Genomic DNA, 21696 nt, shown 5'->3' with positions numbered 1-21696 from the left:
GGTTCCCTCCACACAAGCCTATAACCCAAACCCTCTGTATCCAAGCACGTGTAAGGAAACCCAAGGAGCAGGCCTTTCCCAGCTGTGCATAAGGGATGGGTGTTTCTTTTTCCTTTTAAAATTCTTAATATCCTAAAGTAGGAGTTCTTGTAAGTCAGCATGTTGCTTATTTCATGTTTTTAGATGCTACTGTAAATAGCATACTTAATGCTAATGTAAATACTGTAAATTTGCTACTGCAAATCATTAGCTGTTTCTCTCCAGATATTATACTGTTCACATACCATCATTGAATCCCCTAACTAAGGTATTTATCTTAACTGACGGTGAAAATATCCATGCTTATTATTGTTATTTATGTTGAGGTTTTTTCAATATCTTTTCAGGTAGTCTTGGTCCCAGGAAAAATACTGGACTAAGGGCATAGGAATCTGAAGACCTCTGTTTCTTCTAGAAGAGGTGGAGAAGCTAGAAACACTAACACTTAAAATATGTGGAGGAATTAATCTGCAAAAAGAATGTGCTTACTGATGCTATGGAATGAAATGGTGTTCATTTGCAGATGAAGAAAATGATCAGCTGGAAGGTGGAAATGGTTAGACATAACCTTCTTTCTGGAAGCTGATACGTGATTTTGCTTTAGGAGGTTTTCCATATAATTTTCATACAATTTTGTGATTTTAGGAATTGTCACCTTGGTTTAACAGAAGGGTAAGCAAAGCTTTTTGTTAAATCTAAATGCTTCTACTCATGTTTTTAGAAACTAAAGATGTATTCCTTTTAGAAACTTGATTTGAATTAATTGTGCACCAGTTTGCAGCCCCACTGAAATAAAACTAAGCAAATGAATCCATATTATAGTTTATTTTTATCAGCTTTGTTACTTGGCTGTAGGCAAGACTGTGTTCTACTTTGCAGGGGGAGATGAAAAACAGGTATTTTCTTGAAATCCATGTGGAACTCATAGAAGTGCAATACTTGTTACGGCACAATTTATAAATCACAGTGCTTGTCACTTTGAAATGGCTTTCTTTTTCAATTTCATATCTTTTCCAGAGCTCAAAATTTCTTTGGTCTTCTGTCTGGCTTGCAAAATGGGGAATAGTTACAAAGTGGAAAAAAATACATTGCTTTAATTTTAAAGATGGGTTAGAGAACAAGCTTATTTGTATCAAATCTTTATGACATCCTATTTCCCCCTTTCATGAAAAGGAAGCAGAATTATATCAGCCACTGGCATTTCTCCAGCTAAAAAACAATAAATGAATAATGCAAAGCATCAGTGGGTATGAGCACTGCATCCTGAAGTTTAGTGTGCTGGTGGATGTTTGTTTCAGCTGAACCGTTTCTTCCTGTTTATTTATTATTTCCAGTGATAAAGTAAGAAGGAGAGATGGGAAACCCAGAAAACATTGGAGATGCATACGTTGCTGTGATTCGTCCAAAAAATACTGCTAGCCTCAATTCTCGGGAATATCGAGCTAAATCCTATGAAGTAAAACTATTTCTTTTCTTTATGTATTAGTTATTTGGCTTTTTAAATAGTATAGTAAATAAGTAATAGTATAATGGAAGAGCATGTAGCCTTGTCTTTTACTCTTTAGTCTGCTGCAGAGGTCATTCTGACTTCACCATTCTGCTCCTCAACATTTAGTACTTCTCGAATTTTGTTACTGCTTTTACAGTGGCATAATGATAATAATAATAATAATAGTAGTTTTTAAGTTCTGTGCTTAAACTTCTTTGGTTTCATTATTGTTTGAAAGATTTTGCTGCTTGAAGTTCCCATTGAAGGCCAAAAGAAAAAAAGAAAGAAAGTTTTGCTAGAAACTAAACTTCAAGGAGGCACTGAGATAACCCAGAGCATCTTGGATTATGTATTAGAAGCCACCAAACCAATTTCACCAGCCAATCAGGGTATTAAAGGTAAAACCATTTTAATCTAATATACTGTTGATAGCACTAATAAAATGTTTTTTAAATTGGCATGGCAAAGTTGTACAAAAGCATAAAATTAGTATAAAGAAAGAAGATACATTTTGAGATTCTTCAAAAAAACCTAAGCCAACTATACTGCTAAAACCTTTCATGTACCTGTGGTTTTTTTTTCCTTCCAACTCTATAAAATGTTTACTAAGTGATTGTTAATAAATGAATATTTGTGCGTGCTGCTTCTTCACCTCAAGTTTAGATTTATAGCTAAACTTCCAGTAAACCAAATCAAAGTGACTTTTGTATCCACAACTTAAGCTAAAACTTGACTTGGACTAGAGAACTGACAGATTATAAAGTCAGTTGTTCAGAGGACAGTATCTATATGAAAATATTTCTAGCAAAACTATATCATTTTTTTCCCTTGTTACATAGCTGATCTAGCAAAGAACATCACACTTGTGCTGACAAATTTGTTTTAGCCAGCCTGTTGCATTCCAGGTTGGTATAAAGTATAATGACTAAAGGACTTCTGGTCTTTGCTGTGGACTTCATCTCTGTTGTTTACGTGGTAAAATGTTGCAGGTGGCAATAACTGCAGCTCAGTGGATGTGACAGAGCTAATAATGCAGCAAACACAGAATAACAGAATTAATACATATAGCTGAATGCCTTCTAAAAGCAAATACTCTGTTCCTTACATAGTTTGGAGAGTTTTAATTCGACTCACACAGATGGCCCAAGCATTAGTTATTCCCAGCTTAGTTTGTACACTGCTAAAATATGCAGCTGAGGTTGCATAAGTTAAAAAGGACTACAGTCATATAATTTTTCATGTTAATGAGTATATACATGTTTATGTTCTTTAGTTTTTCATATGTATTTAAATTTTCTTCACTTTCCTTAGATTATAGCTCATAATCATAATTTTTTCTTCCTAGAAAGTAGGAAGATTGAGTCTGGTAAGCTTTCAGATAGCCAACTCTAGATTTTTTCTTTGTTTTGATGATTAATTAATTGTTTTGTGGTTTGTCTGGTTTTTGTTTTTAAATAATGTGCTAGGAAAGCGTGTGGTGTTAATGAAGAAGTTTCCTCTAGATGGAGAAAAAGCAGGCCAGGAGGCATCTCTTTACATTGTTCCAACTGTTGTGAAAGGTAACATTGGGCATGATTTATGAAGCTGCACCCATTTCAGCAGAAGTTCACTTGAGGGGGTTTTTTTTATATGACATATTTAAGGTGTATATAGCTATCTCATGGATATATGATTAAATTTATAATTATATATATATATATATAATATGAGATATTGATATATTTTAATATGATATATGGCTTTTTCTATATTTAAACATTAAAAGTTGAAGGTGCAGGTAGGCGCAAAACTCTGAATATTTTAAACTTTGAAGAAGTCATTTAAAATCAAGGAAGAAAACTTTGGTTTAGTGTATTGCCTGTGTTTTTGTAACAATAGCACACTTCTGGTTCAAGCAGTATTTGTACATTTGGTTATATTTCAAAACACAGGCCTTGTGTAGAATTTGCTGAATGCAACTGTAAGACGTCCTACTCAGTTCAGTGTTCTGTACTCAGAGAAGAATAAATAAGTCTCTAAGCAGTAAACAGATTCTTTAGAAAGCCAAGTAAACTACTTGTCAAGAAAGTATTTTTAAAAAATATTGAAGTAAAATGTGTTCTTTTGGGGAAACTTCTTCATTTTTGCCTTACTTATAAGACTTGATAAAATCTATCAAATACATACTGTTGTGCATTGCTATGTAAGAATTGTATGTAATTGCTATCAATTATTATTTGGAGAAAATTAAGTCACTCTAGTCTAAAGTTATAGTCTTAATTAGGGATTTGTAACTACAAAAGATGCAGAAGGGAAAATAAGGTTCCTCTCATGGATGTGTCTTCAGAGAATGTTTCTTTTTTAGATAATACGAAATACACATACAGTCCTGGATGCCCTGTGTTCTACTGTTTACAAGACATCATGAGAGTCTGCAGTGAATCCAGCACACACTTTGCTACACTTACTGCAAAAATGTTAATTGCCTTGGATAAGTAAGAGACACCATCAGTAAAAATACATTAAAATGAAAACTTTGATATTTTAGATCAAAATATAAATATATATGAAAAAGATAATTTTTTAATGTAACACATAGTTTTTATAGCATTCTTGTGGTTAAGTAGGAAATCATCATGGTATTTTCTTCATGTTTATGAGAAATTGAAACCTTGACAACATATTTCTAAAATTCTTTTTTGCAAACTCAAGAATGGTGTGTTTATCTAAATCAAGTAGCTTTTTGGAAGTTCATGCTCACAGTGAATGTTTTGTAAAATCATAATGTTTAATCTTCTGTAAATGACATAATTGTCATTTGAGTAAGAACATTTGCCAGAGTGAAGTAAAAATACCCTGTAATTGTATACCATTAAGATTTGCATTTAAATTAAATCTCCCTGTAGAAAGGGAGTGCATCTTCCCCAGACACACAAATTTATTTGCAGTAGGGAATTAACTTTCAGAAAGGTGATTAGTTGTTTAGCCAGATTTATAGTAGTTTCAATACATGAACTTTTTTTTTTGTTTTAGTGGGTTTTTTTTGTTGTTGTTGTTTTGGGGTTTTTTGTTGTTTTGTTTTAATGTACCCTTAACCAAGAAATACCAGACACACTTGTGTATGAACTTATTTGCAGTAATAAAGTTAGCTGAAACCTCTGGCTAATGTAAAATCTCATGCTACAGGCTATTACCTAAAAGGTTCTGTGTTTAGGGTTTTTACAGTTTATTAGTAGAGTTATAGTATTTCCATATATACCATCATATCAGTTAAATTTTTTTGCTGCTTGCTGAATGCCTTCAGGCTCTAAGTTCTGCTTAAAAGTGTTTCAAGCTTCACCAGAACCCTTGGAGGTATAATAGAAAATAGTTTATATTTTTTTATTCTCTATGTACATAATCTGAAACAATCCTTCTCAAAGATTCAAACTGCCATATCTAATTTATTTACCAAATATTTAGAAAAAATGCCTGAAAATACCTTTGAGGGTGTTTATAGCACAATGACTACAATTTTACTGTTCTTTCTGCCAGGACCATAAGTAAGTGAAGAGAATGCTGCTTTTGCAGGACATTATAGCTTGGATTTAGGACTTAAAAATAGGCTTAAGCAAATGCAGAGAACTGCAGATTATCTTCTGCCATCCTTACATATGCTTCTGGGACAGACAAAATCCAAGTGGTCTGTCAGTGGATGTCCCAAGCATGTACTTACTTCTCTTTCTTCTATTTCCAGTCTCAATCACTAAACAGAATTTATTGTATTCCAGCAAAGCACATTTTTACCTCAGGCTTATGAGAAAGCATGTGCAGAAACCTAAATACAAACCTGCCTTTAGACCTTTAATGCACCACTTAATATAACACTAAAACAATTTAACAATTTGGTAAAAATATATTTATCCAAAACTTGAGATGAACAACTTGTCCTGAGCCCTGTGTTGTATTGCATATGTGGTGGGAAAAATGCAGCAGGTGTACAGTACTGACTTCCCCTGGTAGCACAGAATAAGAGAGCTCTAAAGCTCTTCAGTACTGTCAGTAGGAGTGCACTGAGAAGAGAATAAACTTCAGGAGAGCTTTATAAAAAGGCAGGTGGTAGCCTATGTGAAAGAGACTTAGCAGTTTAAAAACTGCACCTTCTGGTTTGCTGCCTCTTCCTGTCTTTCCCTAATGAAACACGCGAGTTGAAAAGCTTAAGTCAGTACAGATATTGAAACTCACCCTTAAAAAACAGCTTTAAGTTTCAGAATTTGTTTAGAGTGGTACTGGTAATAAACTGAAAGTAAATGAAATGTTGGTGTGGTTTTGTGGTTATAACCCATGTTACTGTTAGTGTATAATTTCCTTCTCTTTAAGAGTTTGCATCCACACAGAATTGAGCAAATACAACTGTTAAACTGAGTGTGGTTAACAAATTGCACATTCAGGGAGTAATTTAGTCTTATAAAATTGGCTGTGCAAATGATAATATTTTTTTTAATTGAAATGTGTGATTATTATATATGCAATCCCTAATCAAAGAAAATAATGGACAGCATGACCAAAATGATCCTTTTCTACCTGAAAATTAATTACTTGCCCATTCTCTCCTGCAGGTGGTTGGATGAACGGCACACCCAGTCTCACTCCATCCCAGCTTTATTCAGACCATCTCCTCTTGAAAGAATTAAAACAAATGTAATAAACCCTGCCTATGCTATAGAACCTGGTCAAACAGAGAGCTCATTGCACATGGGTTATACTGCCCTGGAAATAAAGAGTAAAATGCTGGCATTGGAGAAAGCAGATATGTGTATCTATAATCCTTTGTTTGGATCTGACCTTCAGTATACCAATAGGGTAAGAACTATGTTTTCATTTTGTATTTGTGAAACAGACATACATTTCCATTTTAGAGTTCATTCAATTATTTGATAAGAGTGTGTGCTCACATCAGAGTTGTTTATTTAGCAGTAAATGTGCACTAGTTTTTCAGATCCTCATATTTGATCATAATTCTCTTTCATTATAAAATGTTACTATCATAACTTTGGTTTTAAGAGAACACCTGACCGGAATGGGGGATTGTGTAGCCAAATCTCAGTAAGATATTTTTTCAGTTGTGTTTAAATTTATGTCTTCACAGGTTGACAAGGTGGTAATAAATCCATACTTTGGCCTTGGAGCCCCAGACTATTCAAAGATTCAGATTCCTAAAAGAGAAAAGTGGCAACGTAGCATGAGCAGTGTCACAGAGGACAAGTATTATGTTACATTCCTTTTTCATTAATGGATAATTTTGTTTTGTTTTATTTTACAGTAGCACTTGGTAGACTTAAAATGAGATTCCTATTACTTTATGCTTCACTGTAGACATACATATTTTAAATGAAATTCTACTTGAAATCTTAAAGTATTGAAACACAACAGTTAAAAGATGAATCAAGAAAGATGTAAAATATAAACATTAGAGAAGCATTTCTTACTCTAATAAATACAGCTGTGGCTTGATTTCTGCATGACAAAAAACTTATTTGTATGAATACTGGCACATTTTAGCTGCATGAACTTCTCTTTTATTCTTCATGTAGATCTATGGTTAGTGCTATGTTAGTTAACTTTAAAAAAGTTGATGTTCTCAACAATTGTAATATTCTGAATGGTGTTTTTCCTGCTTCCCCTTTTAATTCCTAGGGAACACCAGTGGGTAGATGATTTCCCTCTTCACCGCAGTGCTTGTGAAGGAGACTCTGATTTACTAAGCCACCTTCTGGATAAAAAGTTTTCTGTTAATCAGTTGGATAGTGACCACTGGGCACCAATCCATTATGCATGCTGGTGAGTCAAGCATAGTTTTGCCAGTCAAGTGCATTCTAGCTGTCATGATTCTTTAGTGCTTCATTTATGTAATTTATCAGCCTCCAAAAGAAAAAAGCCTGTGAGTAGTTTTACAGCACAGCAGTAGCTGAGCTGATCATGTTTTGGTGCTGGACACACTTTAAGTGGGAAGCTGGACTAAGTGATTTACAGAGGTCAACATGTCTGACTATAACTGTGATTTAATCTGTAAGTCTCCTTGAAATCTTTTCTTAGTCATAAAAATGCTTTTGTTTTATCTTCATGGAAGTTAGTCTTTGGTATATATAATGGTCAGTATGTCTGATGATAGGAATAATGGGAAAATCAAACTTGATTAAAAAAAGCCCACATTCTTACTTGCTTTTTAGTGTTTGTCAGAAAGTTTGTAAATACTTTATACATCAAATATGCACAAGAGTTACCAGTTATAAGCATGGGGGTTAAGGATCCTCAGGATCCATCTGTGTGACAAGCAGAAGCTGAACTCTGATTCTCACACTGATTATTTTTTTCCAGACAAAGCTGGACTCTCTTCTGCCATGACTGAATTGCTGCAATTACCCAAACTTAGATAACTTAAAGCAAGGTTCTGTGTGTCTATTGTGAATCCAGTCAATGTTTACTAGACCAGTAATTACCAAAGAAGTGTAGAACTGATATTAATTTCTACAAACTTAATTATGTTCAATTGTATCTGGTGCAATTTGAAAGCTAAAAACTCTTCAGTGTGGAAAAAGCCACACTTTTTCATAAATAGGACCATCTGAAAAAACTCTTTTTTCATAATTAGGAACATCTGAAAAAAATTATAATGTATTTGCTGTGTCTGTTCTGATTTCAATATGTCTGTAGGTATGGAAAAGTTGAAGCCACTCGAATGCTGTTGGAGAAAGGGAAATGCAATCCAAATCTTTTGAATGGTCAACTTAGCTCTCCTCTTCATTTTGCTGCTGGAGGTGGGCATGCTGAAATAGTACAAATTCTACTAAATCATCCCGAAATTGACAGAGTAAGTCCTGTTTGTGTATAGAAATAGCAGATTTAGCAACAATTTCTAGCTTGTGTATGAGAAATATTTCAGTGTCAGATTAATGATTTTGCTTAGCAATTACTGAAAAATGGTTAAATGTTTTTGATTACCTCTGCTTTTCCCATTGTGTATCAATTAAATGTTTGAACTCTGGTCTCAAGGATTTTAATTATCTCAAAAATGTGTGAATATTTACCTGTCTCCAGTGAAATCAATGTAGAATTGGTGTTTCTGTTTGTTTGTAGCACATCACTGATCAACAAGGAAGATCTCCACTGAATGTCTGTGAAGAGAACAAACAAAATGAGTGGGAAGAAGCTGCAAAACTACTGAAGGAAGCCATAAATAAACCTGTATGAGTTTATTTTCTAAATATTTTAAAGTTTTTAGTTAATTTACACTTAATCTTTTAGAAGAGCTGGAGTCACTTCCAGCTGCTGGAAATGTGCAGCACATTGAAATTGTTAGTGTAACTATTGGCAAACTGGCATTTTGTCTCTTTAAATGTTTCTGCTCTGTTTCATGGCTCAAGAAATGCATGTAAGACATGTAAACATGATGCTCCAATTTATTTGTAGGAGAATCACATCAGCTACTGATTTTATGTCTATTTTTGATCATGCAACCATCAGCTTTCTTTATGCATTCTTATATGTTGATAAGCAGGAGCATTCACCTGACTAAATGTAGGCTTCTATGAAATAGGCTTTTCATCAGTTAAAGCCTCAGTGCAGGCTTCCTTGGCAGCCAGTGGGGATTTAGCCAGGATAGGAAACAAAATTTACAATGCAATTTCTCTTACCCTGAAGTAGATTTAAAATTAGTCAAATGATATAAACCCACTTGTTTCTTTTCTTTGACTTCAGCTGCAACCTATCCCTGTAAGTAGGTGGTACTAAACCTGTCAGTTTTTCAAGATGTTTTAAATTATCTTCATTTCACTCTGCATGAATGATTTCCAAAATAATTAAGGAAGGAACTGACCTTCATTTTAAGGATCTTATTGTGCAGTAGATCATGTGATGGTGTGTCTAATGACTCTAAAGACTAATGGACATGTTTTAAGTAGATTTCAGAGTGTAATGTGTGATGTTATGTTGTCACTTATTGCTATTTAATTAATACAATGTATAAATTCTCCTGTAAATTTCTGCAGTAGGAATGACAGTGACTACTGCAGCAAAAATAGACTGATGTTTTCCATTCTGCCCTAATTTTCAATCACTTGCCATTTCCCAAGCCATCCATCTTTTTTTTCCAGAAGTTTTTAGGAACTCAATTCTTGATGACTTAGTAGATTTGAGGAAGAGAAATAACAAATTCCTGAAATGTTTTTATTCAAGCAGCTGAAACATCTAATCAGTTACAGAAATGAAAACAAGACACTTCTTAGATTTATGACTTGTGCATGTATGCTTTAGGCACCTGATTTAGGTTTATGTATGTCTTTCAGGAGACATACTGCGGGCTCACATGCAATTCAGTGAAAGCTATGGGAGTTCTGAAGGGGAAAATTATTACTTATAATATTTATTTAGATTCTATTACAGGAGCATTATAAGATTTAGTGAGATTGTATTCTTGTAGGGTCTGAGTAAAGGGTGGTGCTTCCCTCTAAAAATAAGTCTTTTTAGTATAGGGTAGAAAAATTCATAACCTGCCAGTAATAGCAAAGTGAACATTTTGGGATATGCATAGGCAGCTGAGCTCAGATCCCTCAGGGAACTTTTAAATACCTACTTGCCTTTGAGTTCAACAGAGGTCCTCAGAATACCAGCAAGATCTTTCTTGGAGTTACTGTTGTAAAAAACACAGTATAAGAATTTGCACAGAACATGAAACAAGCAATTTGGGTCAATAATAAATATGTACGAGTTGGGCAATATTCTTTTTCCCAACATTATAGATGTTGCTGATAAAAACACAAACAGAAAGGATTTTAACAGATTGATTGTGTAACATGTTCCTGATTTCTGTAGTATGAGAAGGCACGGATTTATCGTATGGATGGCTCGTATCGCTCTGTGGAGCTGAAGCACGGAAACAACACAACTGTCCAGCAGATAATGGAGGGCATGCGCCTGTCCCAAGAAACTCAGCAGTACTTCACTATCTGGATCTGTTCTGAGAACCTCAGTAAGTAAAAGGGACAGTGGTTATACTTGAGGATTTATCATAGTTTATTTCTCTTTGCCTGTAGGAAAAAGTAATGCTGTCTTAGGAGAGTAGGAAGCATCCTCTCTGACATGCTCCACAGCCTGATGTCCTCAAACTGCTTTCAGAGCTGTGGAGAGCTTCTCTGTTTTAGCTTTTACTTTGGGTACCCTCAGTAGGTCTGACTGTATCACTCTGGCACCTATCATGTATTTCATCCAGGAAGATGAGGCTGTTCCACGTTGCCTTTCTGTTACAGGGCACTTTGCCTGTCATAGGCCTTACTAGTAGCTTATTCTGGATTTATCCATATTTTTCTTCCCAGACTGAGTTTGGATGCATGTAGTTGTTTTATCAATGTTTAGTCTTTTTAAAACTACATATTAAAGTAAGATGAATAATGTTTTTTCTTTAGGTCCTTTAATCATATGAATTTTCCTGTGGTTTGCACCAAAATAATTTTTGATACACAAGTTTTCAAATATATTTGATGGGAGAGAATTCTGATGTAAAATGTCTTGTTTATATGTATGGTATTTTTTGGTATTTCTGATCTAAATAAAAAGATGTTACAGTTTTTATTTGAAATATATACTATAAGATAAGTAGAAGCCCAAAAGAGTCAACGAGTGTGGTTGGGTATTTTCAAAGAATGTGGTCAACAGTACTGCTGCAACATGATAGCTATGGGACACCTTGTGGATTACAAAGCTCAGTTGTGGTCTGTGGATGGATACTGTGTTGAGAGTGTCATTAACACAGAAGCCTTGCATTTAAAATTTTATTTACTGTTGCCAATGCTACAGTGATATTTTTACATATTTTTTTACAGTAGCTCTAATTATTTCATATATTTTCTTTATTTTTCTTTACTCTTTTTCTTCCAGTGTCATACCATTGGCCTTTTTACTTTGCTGTATTGTCACATGACTACTGAACCCTCAGCTAAACATAGATATTAATGTGAAGAAAAGGAAGTGTTTGGGGGTTAAAGTCTTGCTGCTTTTGCCTTTTCTAAATATGTATGTAAGGTTTTCCTAGAATCATTGAGGTGTAACCCTTGCATTTGAGGAGAAGAGATCGATGATAAATTGTTTGTGTAACAGCAGGTAATTCTCTAGATATTTAGCCTAGATTTGAAAATGAGCTCCTGATTCATGGCTTCAAACAACTAATGGACAAGTTTCATTATAAAGTATATTGCAGTTTGTGTACAACTGTAAGGACAGTAGGTTTCTTGCTTGTGGAACAGATGATGCTTTTCTGTGTTTGAATGTAAGATGGATAAGTTAAATGAACAGATTGTTCCCAGTGAAAGATGTTGTGCTATAATGTATCCATTTACACTTTTCACATGATGTGAAAAGGCACAGTGTGAAAGCCAGAGCAGTGAGGGTGAGGCAGATAGAGCCTCCTAAACCTCACTCCTAGGAAAAGGCAAGTGATAACCCAAGGACAGGCAGGGTGAGTGAGTAAGCCAAAGACACAGACTCTAGGACATAACAGGACTGTAGCTGAAAGCTCTGTCTCAATTTCTCAGCTCTCAAATACACAAGAGAATGTGAAACATTGATTGATTTTAGCCTGCTAAGAATCAAGACATTTTACAGATTACAAAGAACAATGTCTTCTGAAAAGAAGAATGTCTGTTCTGAAAAGTTTATGGTTTTTATATATATACAAAAAGGGCAAATACATTTATAAGATAAATTATATCTGTATTTTTCTGTCAGAAATAAGATTAATGGACTTTATATTTTTCTGTATTTCTCTACAATAATAGAGACGAGAGTCTCTCAAGTTTTATTATTGTGTTTTTAAGGCCAGTCTTGGTACTCCATTAATTCTTAAATAGTGCTTCACTCTTGAGAAACTGAAAATAACAAACTTTCAACACTATTGCATTTAGTAAATTGATGCTAAGAGTTTTGTCAATAAATCCATATTTTCAAAACCTTTTCTATACAGCAGTTTAGAAAACATAGGAAAATGTTTGTTAATGAGTCCTCAATTTCAGGTACTCTGGGTTTGGTGCAGCAATTATTTGTGTGTGTATGTGCTGGGTTATTCTGTTTGTTTAGTTGAAAATAAACCTGTTATTTTTCAGGTCTCCAGCTGAAGCCATATCACAAGCCTTTGCAGCATATTCGAGACTGGCCTGAAATATTCACTGAACTGACAAACTTGGATCCTCAAAGGGAAACTTCACAGCTTTTTCTGAGAAGGGATGTGAGACTTCCACTGGAAATAGAAAAAAAGGTCAGCACTTGGAAGTGAATGAAATTATGGTCAGACTCACAACACTTGAACCATCAACACTCAGTGTGTATGCTGACTGTAGTAATTTCCAAACTTATTTAAACCTGACATCTCCTCTTCTATAATGGTTTGAGTCTTCACATTCTTCCCTTCCTCTCTCGCCTTCCTGCCATCTCTTTGTTCTCTCTCTATCACCCTCTCAGTTGGGTTTATCCAATGTCTCCATGTGTCAGTCTCTGTCTGTCATACAGCTAAAAACAACCTGCCTGATTTTATTCCTTGTGCTGTTTTTCAGTTATTTAATTGGTCCATTTCAATGGTATTATTCAAACATATTACCAAAAATGAATTTGTGGGGGAAGAAATCCACAGATACCAGTATTTCTGTGAACTTTTTGATTGGACATGGTGTGCTAGTTGCCTTTCATTTGTGTGTTAGATCAGTGAAGTGTTGAAGTAAGTCAATGAAAAACAATGCTTCTATTACAAAGCACCACTAAAATGTACACTTCAGTCAGGATCACACCTTTGTTTTCTGTCTCTGAATCAGTGAGAAATGCAATTCATAGTTTCTAAGCTTACTTTCCTTTTTACAAAGAAATAATATTATTTAAATCTTTTTAACAGATTGAGGATCCCTTGGCTATTCTTATACTTTTTGATGAGGCCAGATATAATTTACTGAAAGGTTTTTATACATCACCTGATGCAAAACTGATTACACTGGCAAGTCTGCTTCTACAAATAGTCTATGGAAATTATGAGAGCAAGAAACATAAACAGGGCTTTCTAAAGTAAGTATGTGTTTAAAATTTAAAATTATGGGTTAGATTAAGTATTTTTAGATAGCACTTCCTATGGAACCCTCAAACCTTAGGTATGATAGATTGGTTTTCTTCATCACTAAGCTATAGTTCAGAATAATCATGTAACCCTTATAGCATTAATGGAAGTTTGGCATTGTGTGTGAAAATGTATTAATCTTAATTACTGTAGTCCTAGACAGAGGGGTGGAGGTTCTGTAGTGTGTGACAGCTGTCCTGAGATACAGTAATACCAAAATAAACAAGAGTATTTATTGAAGGGTTCTAACAGGACTGAGGCCTTTGAGCAGTGTTGGAGAAACATCTTACTCTGGCAGTTGGACCAATGTCTGGGATTGATTTTCCCTCTTTGGACAGACCATGCAGCGATATTGTGTCTCTTCTGCCATTTGTAGGAGAAATGCTGTACTAAATTAGCCAAACCCATAGCACCAGTAGGGCTCAGCCAGATGGTATTTTTCTCTCCCCTTCTCTCTGCATGCCAGCAGAACAGTAGCTGAGCTATTTTGGGATGGCTTATTCTTCCCACATACATTTCTGCAGCAGTATCTGAGCCCATGAGGATCCCAGTTCTCTTCTGTGTGCACCTTCACCCCCTGCTGTCTCCACCTCACTTCATTCATGGAACAGCAGCTGGGCTGTTCTGGAATGCTGCTATGCTTCTCATCTTCTCTTTTTCACAGCATCAGCTGAGCTGCCCTGGCCTGATGGGCTTTTGCATGTATTGTCCTGCAGTTGCACAGCCAGTCAATGGAGCATGAGGATTTAAGAGGGACTGCCCTCCTGTACGAGTGTGCAGCTCAGTGCAACTGAGTGTTGTATGAAACTACTCCCTGCTGCCTCCCAGCAGCTGCAGGGTGGTGTTCCTCTCCACACTGAGGCCTATCAGCACTGTGGCTCCAAATTCATCCTGCTCAGTGGAAGTGTTCAGCTCTACAGACAGGACTACCTGCAGTGATAGGTTGGGCTAGATGAAAAGCCATCTGGACATGCTTTCCATCCACATTCACATAGTTCTTCTTCATACAGATGAGGAGTTTCTTAATCTGTTTTTCTTTTTGTAGTAGACATAAATGTTCATTAAAAGACTGGTAATTCCAAAAATACATCCCTAGTTATTGTTTGTATGAGAGTATCCTTGACCTTAAAGATATGATAGACTGTCCTGTGCAGGGTTTTTTGCTTGGCAGAGCATATATACTGCCAAATACAGTTTAAATACCTTACATCACTAGGTCTTGAGACTGTCTCAATTGTACATAAAAGCAAACTAGTAAAGGCTTGCATTCTTTTTAGGTTTTTTTGTTTCCTACATTTTGGATTTTTTAAAAAAGGCAGTTGATGTAAGTAGCTTCTCTTTCATGTCATGTAATATATAGCTTCAATGTGGAAATTAATTGGGCTGAGTCCTTGGTAGTGCTGACTGCAGGAGTGGAAAGAAGAGTATCTACAGTCTGTCATATTTTCTGAGTATGGGATATGCTGATGTAAATGGCATTTTGTATATAATTTTGGCTTCCAAACTGCTCTCTAGCCAAGTGTGAGTTGTGTGTTCTGTTGGCATTTCCTCTCCATGCCCTGTCCATGATGTGTGATACAGGTGTATAATGTAAAGCTGGATCTTCATTAACGGTGCAGAATTGCAGTGTATCTTAGGAAACCATCTCATCTGAGAGGCAAGATGGAGTAGGAGCTGACTGTCTAGCTCAATATATGACTTGCAGGTACACTGTGGCAGACATTGTTCTTTTTCTTGCTTTGTTTAGTGAAGAAAGATTTTGTTCTTCTTTGTTTTTCTCTTAGTGAAGAAAATCTTAAATCTATCGTACCAATAACTAAACTAAAAAGCAAAGCTCCTCACTGGACAAACAGGATACTTCATGAATACAAGGTAAGATAAATAAGCAGGTAGTAGAAAATCCTGTTCTCAAACATTTTGGACTATTTGGTTGTCAATTAATGAACAGAAATACTGGTATAAAAAGCTAAAAATGTGTATGCTCTGAATTTTTGGGATGGGTTGTTGGAATATATTTCTTGTACAGATACAGATCTCTTTGTTAGAAGTAAATGTGTTTGTTATCTGTTCATTTACCTTCAATGCCCTGTATTGGGCACAGTTCCAATTGGGGCATAGGTGTGAAAAAATCTACTCTGATTTAAATTTCCATGTCTGCTTGTAGCAATAGATCCCCAAAGTCCTTTTTGTCAGTGTAACTTGTATCTTAAGGGCCAGGTAGAGCTGCTGATGTACATGTACACACACACACACACACATGCACACCCACCCACCCACAAGCTCCTTTGTTTAGAGCAGTTCACTGAGCAAAAGTTTTAAATTTTTTGGATATGGGCTGCTTGTGTAAAAATGCATCTAACTGAGGGCTGTGGGTACCAAATGAGGTCAGATTAAATTTGTGGTCTTCACAAGTAATTGTGGAAAAAGTGAGGTATGTCAGAAGAACTGTACCAGCTGATGTGCATCACTAAAGGTAGCTGCCAGGAAACATTGCAGAGGCCCCTAGTGAATGTTTTCAAACCTTGCTCCTCTTTTTGAGATGAGATTACTCAGTCATAAACTTCCTTTTGGTGCTCACACCTTTTTTGTCAGAAATTAGCAGATCATTCCTATTCTTTTTAAGAGAGATGAAGGAGGGGGTGATGGTCTAAGACTATGGTGTAGCAAAGTCATCTACTCTGTCATCAAGTCATATGTAAGAATGAGCATAGCTTTCTTGACTTCTGCTTTTGAGACATTATTTTGGGGTGTGGGGCATGGGGGGAAGAGGAAAGAAGTTGCAATCTTTTGTTCTGAAGATTTTACATGTTAGAAATGGCTGTGTAGAATTCAGGCAAGCTGTAGGGCAGGGTATGGATCCAGAGAGGCTGATCCTGTCTACCACACCCACAGTCAGGGCCCCCTAACTGTTGAAGGTTTGTGTTCTTCCTTGTGTCTGTGCCTTCTGATCTTGTCCACGGCCCAGCCAATTTTTTATTTGTTGGAGTGGTTGTTACCATTCTGGTTTGAGGAGCACTCCAGCAATAGTTTGTTCTGGCTGCTGCACTTTACTGAAGAGGAAGGAACAGAAGCCTATCTCATTCTGAACGAAGGCTCCATTAATGAAAAGAGATCTGCACCTCTCTTTTGCTTAGAAAAGAAAAAACCAATCCATGTTTTTGGAAGGAGGTACTTGCTCATCTTACCATGTCTCATTGGATTGGACTCCTTAAAAGAAGGAGGAATACTTAGTTTTGCGGATTGTGATGCATTTGGTGTCAGATGGTTGCACAGCTGCTGATCCCAAGCCCCAGTTACTTCTGGGAGAGGCAAAGCTGTGGGGCACTTCAGAGGCTGTGTGTCTGTGCTCAGATTTCCAAGGCTCTTACAGGTATCTGGGTTTTGCCTCAGTCTCTTCTAGCACTTGAACCTTTCCATGGCTCCAAGGTTTAATTTAGCTGTAGGAAGATGGTTGATGGGAAGGCACTTAGGAAATAAGCATTAAGCAGGGATTGCACTGAACAGTGGATTTTCTTCAATCAATCACAACTGTTTGGAAGGACTTGTTGACTGCCATTGTTTCTTTATTTTTAGAATCTCAGCACCAGTGAAGGTGTCAGTAAGGAGATGCATCACCTTCAGCGCATGTTCTTGCAGAATTGCTGGGAAATTCCTACTTATGGAGCAGCTTTTTTCACAGGACAGATATTCACCAAAGCAAGTTCAAGTAGCCATAAAGTCATCAAAGTGTATGTAGGAGTAAACGTAAAAGGGCTGCACCTCCTCAACATGGAAACAAAGGTCAGCTTAAGTGAACTGCCAGTGATAACTATAAAACTTCATTCTCTTCTCTTAAATCTTTGTACTAGAAGTGATTTCCCATCCAACTGTTTAGTTAAACTTGACTGAAAATTTCCAAGATTTTAAGGTCTTTATAAGTCACCAACAAAGTCTTGTATTTTTTCATTTTACTACTTTATGAGCTACAACTGTGTTGTGGAACATAGTAGTATAAGTCTGAATTCTGTCTTTGTGAATGAAGGGAAGTTCAGTGTGCAAGTATGGAGGATATTTTCTGAGTGACAGTTTCCTACATTTGCTCATAGGCTTTACTCCTCAGCCTAAAGTACGGTTGCTTTATGTGGCAATTGGGAGATGGAGATACATGTTTTCAAATCCACAGTCTGGAAAACAAAATGAGCTTTATTGTACATACCAAACAGGTAAGCACTATCATTTTACATCCTTTATGTTCAATTCTTTTTTTCCTAAATTAGATACACAAGCCTCTGTTCTCTTGAGATTAACCACCCTTGCATAGTATAAAAAAACCCTAAGCCCAGCCCCCCCCAAAATTATTTTTAAAAAATGTTTGCTTGTTTTCTTAGCATGTGACAGCTTTAGAATTCAAAATACATAAAATGCATCTATAATCATTAGGATAAACCTTTTGTTTAATTGAAACTGTTTCTTGCATATACCTAATCCCTCATTCTCTTAGATTGATTCCAAATATAATGAGTTTCCGAGAGCTGGAGCCACTAACTCTGTGATCAAAAGTAATGGAGTTTGAGATTGGACAAAGCTGAGAATTGCTTTTGTCATGTGCTTGATTGTCATAGTTCTGAAATATTGATAGAGTTGAATTGCATCCCTTTACATAGGCAGGACTCGTTGTAAAGCTCCTGATGAAATTAAATGGCCAGCTAATGCCAACAGAAAGAAACGAGTGATGGAAATGAACAAGAGTTACGAGATGGCATCCAATGGCTGAGCAAAAAACAACTTGTTCCTCCTCCTAACAGGACTTCCATGTATATGAATTTTACACAATAGAAAAGTCAATTTGTACAGTTTTTTAACTTTGTACAGAAGCTGCATGGTTTATTTTTTTAAAAAAACTATACAACATATCTATTATTTTTATAAGTATTTTTGTGTTTCATATATTAACTATTGTAGGGCTTGAGCTTAACCAATAAAACTGATGAAATCTAAATGGTTTACCAAGTTTGAAGAGCATGAATCCAGTAAAGCTGTTGTTCCCAGAGAAATATGGGACTACCAGTGCCATTAAGCAAGTCTCAGTTAACCTATTTACCTTTCATTGTGTCATTGTGTGGAACATAAGGAGGTGGTATATGTTGCAGTATTTTGTAGATACCCTCTATTTTTAAGATACTATTGATAAATATGCTTAAAAGACCAGTTAGACCTTTGAGCAACTACTTTTGATAAACTCTTGTTTTTTATTTGGTTTCTGACAAACATTTTAGCTTGTTTTATTTTTACTCTTAACTTTCTCATACTTTGTATTCGTATTTATTCTAAAATACTGCATGAGGATGCCAAAAGGGAAATACTTTAAGTCATTCAGAAGCCATATTGAATGTTTAGCATGCTTGTTTTGTAAAATGGATTTTTACTTTTGCTGTGCAATATAAAATATATGTATGGAGGAGAGGGAGACAGGGACTTACAGATGAACCTTACTCAGAGGACTTCAGAAAGTTTTATAAATCCTACCCTGGATTGCAACACATATGCAGTAACAAAAGCTTATACAGGAGGTACTAAGTTATTTCTATTAAATTAATTTTCTTACTAATTAATTCAGTTTCTTCAGGCTAAAAGCAGTGCAGGATGCAGGAATGAAGACAAGGAAGAAACTGTTTGTCAGCATTCTGTCTGCTCTTTGTAGAGTCAGGGTTGGGGCTCCACAAGTTGGGTCCCAAGTGTAAGGTGGGATTCTATGCAGTCTGAAACATATCCTTGTACATTAAAATAGAATCTGTAACACAAATCTTTGAAGTTTCTGGTTGTATTTCAGGGTTATAAGTGCACTTGACTATTTCTTCCGTGTAAACTGCATGCTAAAAACAGTGTGCAATATTTTGTAAAGAAAAGCTTTTATAAAAAAGAAAAATTAGCACTTGCCTCTAAGTTTTCAAATAAAAGCTAAAATGAATGTAAAGAACTGTGCTGTTGTATAGTAACTTTACTCATACCTTACGAGTAACTGCAGTTTAAGAAATTTAAGTAGTAAGCTGTTTAAAACATGAACAGGAGACTTGTATTTTGTATTCTTCTTAGCAAGCTGTACTTTTCTACTTAAACTTCACAGGCCTAAATTTTCATGGATTGTTATGATTTATTTAAGGTAAATAATGCAACAGTCATGTCCTTCATCGTGCATCCCTGCTATCACTTGGCACTGGTATCAGAAATACATTTCTCTACATAGCACTTTCTTGTGAAAATAGAGGAAAATGTTAGGAAGGTATGTCAGTTGCCTATATAACTATACTATCAATATGCCTTACTGCTGTATAGTCATTTCTGCTAAATTCTTATTTATTACTCCCTAATAAATTGTATGCAACAAGTCATACTTGGTGTTTCTATTTTTATAGCCAGCATGAAGGTGCCATCAAATGTTACACCAGTGTTACACAAATGTTCACCCAGCAGGTGTGGTTACCAAAGGGCAGTAGTTTGGTAGTTTGTAACAGGCTCATCTTTGGAAGGCATGTAAGAAGAGCATCAGAGAGGAGCAGAGGAAGAGTCCCATCATGACTCTAAATTAAAGTAGTGCACCTTGGAAACTGCTCAGGAATTTACCAGGAACCTGGAAACTTCATTTTGGCAGGACAGAGGTTTGTAGATGTTGCACATCAGTGGAGCCACTGAGCAGCAGGAGCCCAGCTCTGCAGCCCCAGAGGCTTCTGGCACCTGGGTACACAGGAGCTTGCACTGCCCGCCCCGCTGGGGCAAGGCAGGTGTGTGCTCTCCTTTCATCTGGAAGCAGGGAAATAAAAACTGGGAACAGAGAGAAATCCAACACCACTGAGACAGACCAGTAGTAGGAACCCTCATATCTCTACCAAAAAACCAGTGAAAATGAGGTGCAAGATGGGCAAAGCTGACACTTGTGCCTTTGTAAACATGAGATGCCCAGCTCACCACCTACACTCCATCTAACAAGCACGTTCTTAAAAAGCAAGAACCTGCACAGCTGCCAAAAGCAAAGATTTGAGTAGAACACTCAGCAAGGCCCTGTAAGGCAAAAGAGTAACTGAGAACTTAAACCTGTGAAAACAGGCAGGATTTTACCAAGTGGAATAACTGACCCCAGTGAGCAGCTTGTTCAAGAGGGAACTTTGGTCCTGGGGTGATGTCCTGCTGCTGCAGCTTGGTGCAGGGAACAATTGCTCCTGGGAGGTGGGAGTTTCCCAGCCACTGTCAGCTTACAGCTGGATACAGTTTGAAGCTGGGCTGTTGACTGAAAAAAGAAATACAGGTTCAACAGAAAGAACATAAATGGTTTGCAAAAGCTCTGCTTTACCTTAATTGTTACTGTTATAGGGTAAAGATATAAAAATGTACAAAATTACTATTCTATCTAAATTTAAATATAATTATATAAAATATAATTACATAAAAATTAAGTAAAACCTATATTCATATATATGTAATTAATCTGGAAATCCTCTCCCTTTGAAGAAATAGACTGACACTATTTCACCAAAAATGTCCTTACTTCATAAATTGACAGAGCAGAACATCATTAACAACCAGTGATATCTCTCATGTCCCCCAAAAGAATTGTCAAGGCTTGTAAATACGAAGGAACTCTTTCTCAATCACTACAGCACTGACAAATTTCCTTTGGCCCTGAAAAGTGCTGAAACTTCAGAGCTTGCAGTCAACAAATTGAAAACTTTAGTAGATCCCATAGCTGACATGAAGAGTTTAAGATATTCAACATTGATTCCATGCACATCTCAGCATTCACAAGCGTTCACTGCTACCTCCCCTCATCTAGTAATACTCAGCACATGTGAGACCTTGATACAGGGTTTACCACAGGATATTACGTTTTAAAAACCTACAATATTCATTCAGTAACAAGCTCATGCTTCTGCCTGGGCATCTTTCCCAGTGGAAAAAGTACTCAGAACTGATGACAACAAATAGTTTCTTTCAGATTTAGTACGGAATTTATGTTTCTGAACTTTGCAAAAATTTATTTAAAAGCATTATATATAATCTTTGCAACTGTACCCTGTTGAAATGTCTCATT

General features: G+C 36.1%; 1 protein-coding gene across 2 annotated transcripts; it reads left to right on the top strand.

Annotated features, from left to right (window-relative positions):
- The first annotated feature begins 453 nt into the window (after positions 1-453).
- KRIT1 (KRIT1 ankyrin repeat containing) lies at positions 454-20002 on the top strand. 2 transcript variants are annotated; one of them, XM_064704290.1, is made up of 17 exons: positions 454-711; positions 1374-1495; positions 1767-1926; positions 2995-3087; positions 3873-4002; positions 6106-6349; positions 6636-6751; positions 7184-7327; positions 8201-8357; positions 8624-8731; positions 10358-10514; positions 12640-12791; positions 13419-13585; positions 15419-15506; positions 17208-17414; positions 17720-17836; positions 18278-20002. In XM_064704290.1, exons 2-17 carry the CDS (start codon positions 1394-1396, stop codon positions 18344-18346), a joined length of 2211 nt encoding a protein of 736 aa, XP_064560360.1. In that variant the 5' UTR covers positions 454-711; positions 1374-1393; the 3' UTR covers positions 18347-20002. The 2 variants fall into 2 exon arrangements, with proteins under 2 accessions (XP_064560360.1, XP_064560361.1); XM_064704291.1 differs by lacking the exon at positions 454-711 and having other exon boundaries at positions 1263-1495.
- Positions 20003-21696: the final 1694 nt, after the last annotated feature.

The sequence above is a fragment of the Zonotrichia leucophrys genome, chromosome 2 (assembly GCF_028769735.1).
Source record: "Zonotrichia leucophrys gambelii isolate GWCS_2022_RI chromosome 2, RI_Zleu_2.0, whole genome shotgun sequence".
Classification (NCBI taxonomy): domain Eukaryota; kingdom Metazoa; phylum Chordata; class Aves; order Passeriformes; family Passerellidae; genus Zonotrichia; species Zonotrichia leucophrys.
Note: the sequence above shows the minus strand (reverse complement) of the source record. Positions and strands in the feature narration are given on the sequence as shown.

What these genes read in the sequence shown, in the direction of transcription:
- KRIT1 (XM_064704290.1), top strand. Translation starts at nt 1,394, where the DNA reads ATGGGAAACCCAGAAAACATTGGAGATGCATACGTTGCTGTGATTCGT. An exon ending in ATCGAGCTAAATCCTATGAA is followed by an intron (nt 1,496 to 1,766) that starts GTAAAACTATTT and finishes ATTGTTTGAAAG; the next exon opens with ATTTTGCTGCTTGAAGTTCC. An exon ending in TCCTCAACATGGAAACAAAG is followed by an intron (nt 17,415 to 17,719) that starts GTCAGCTTAAGT and finishes ATTTGCTCATAG; the next exon opens with GCTTTACTCCTCAGCCTAAA.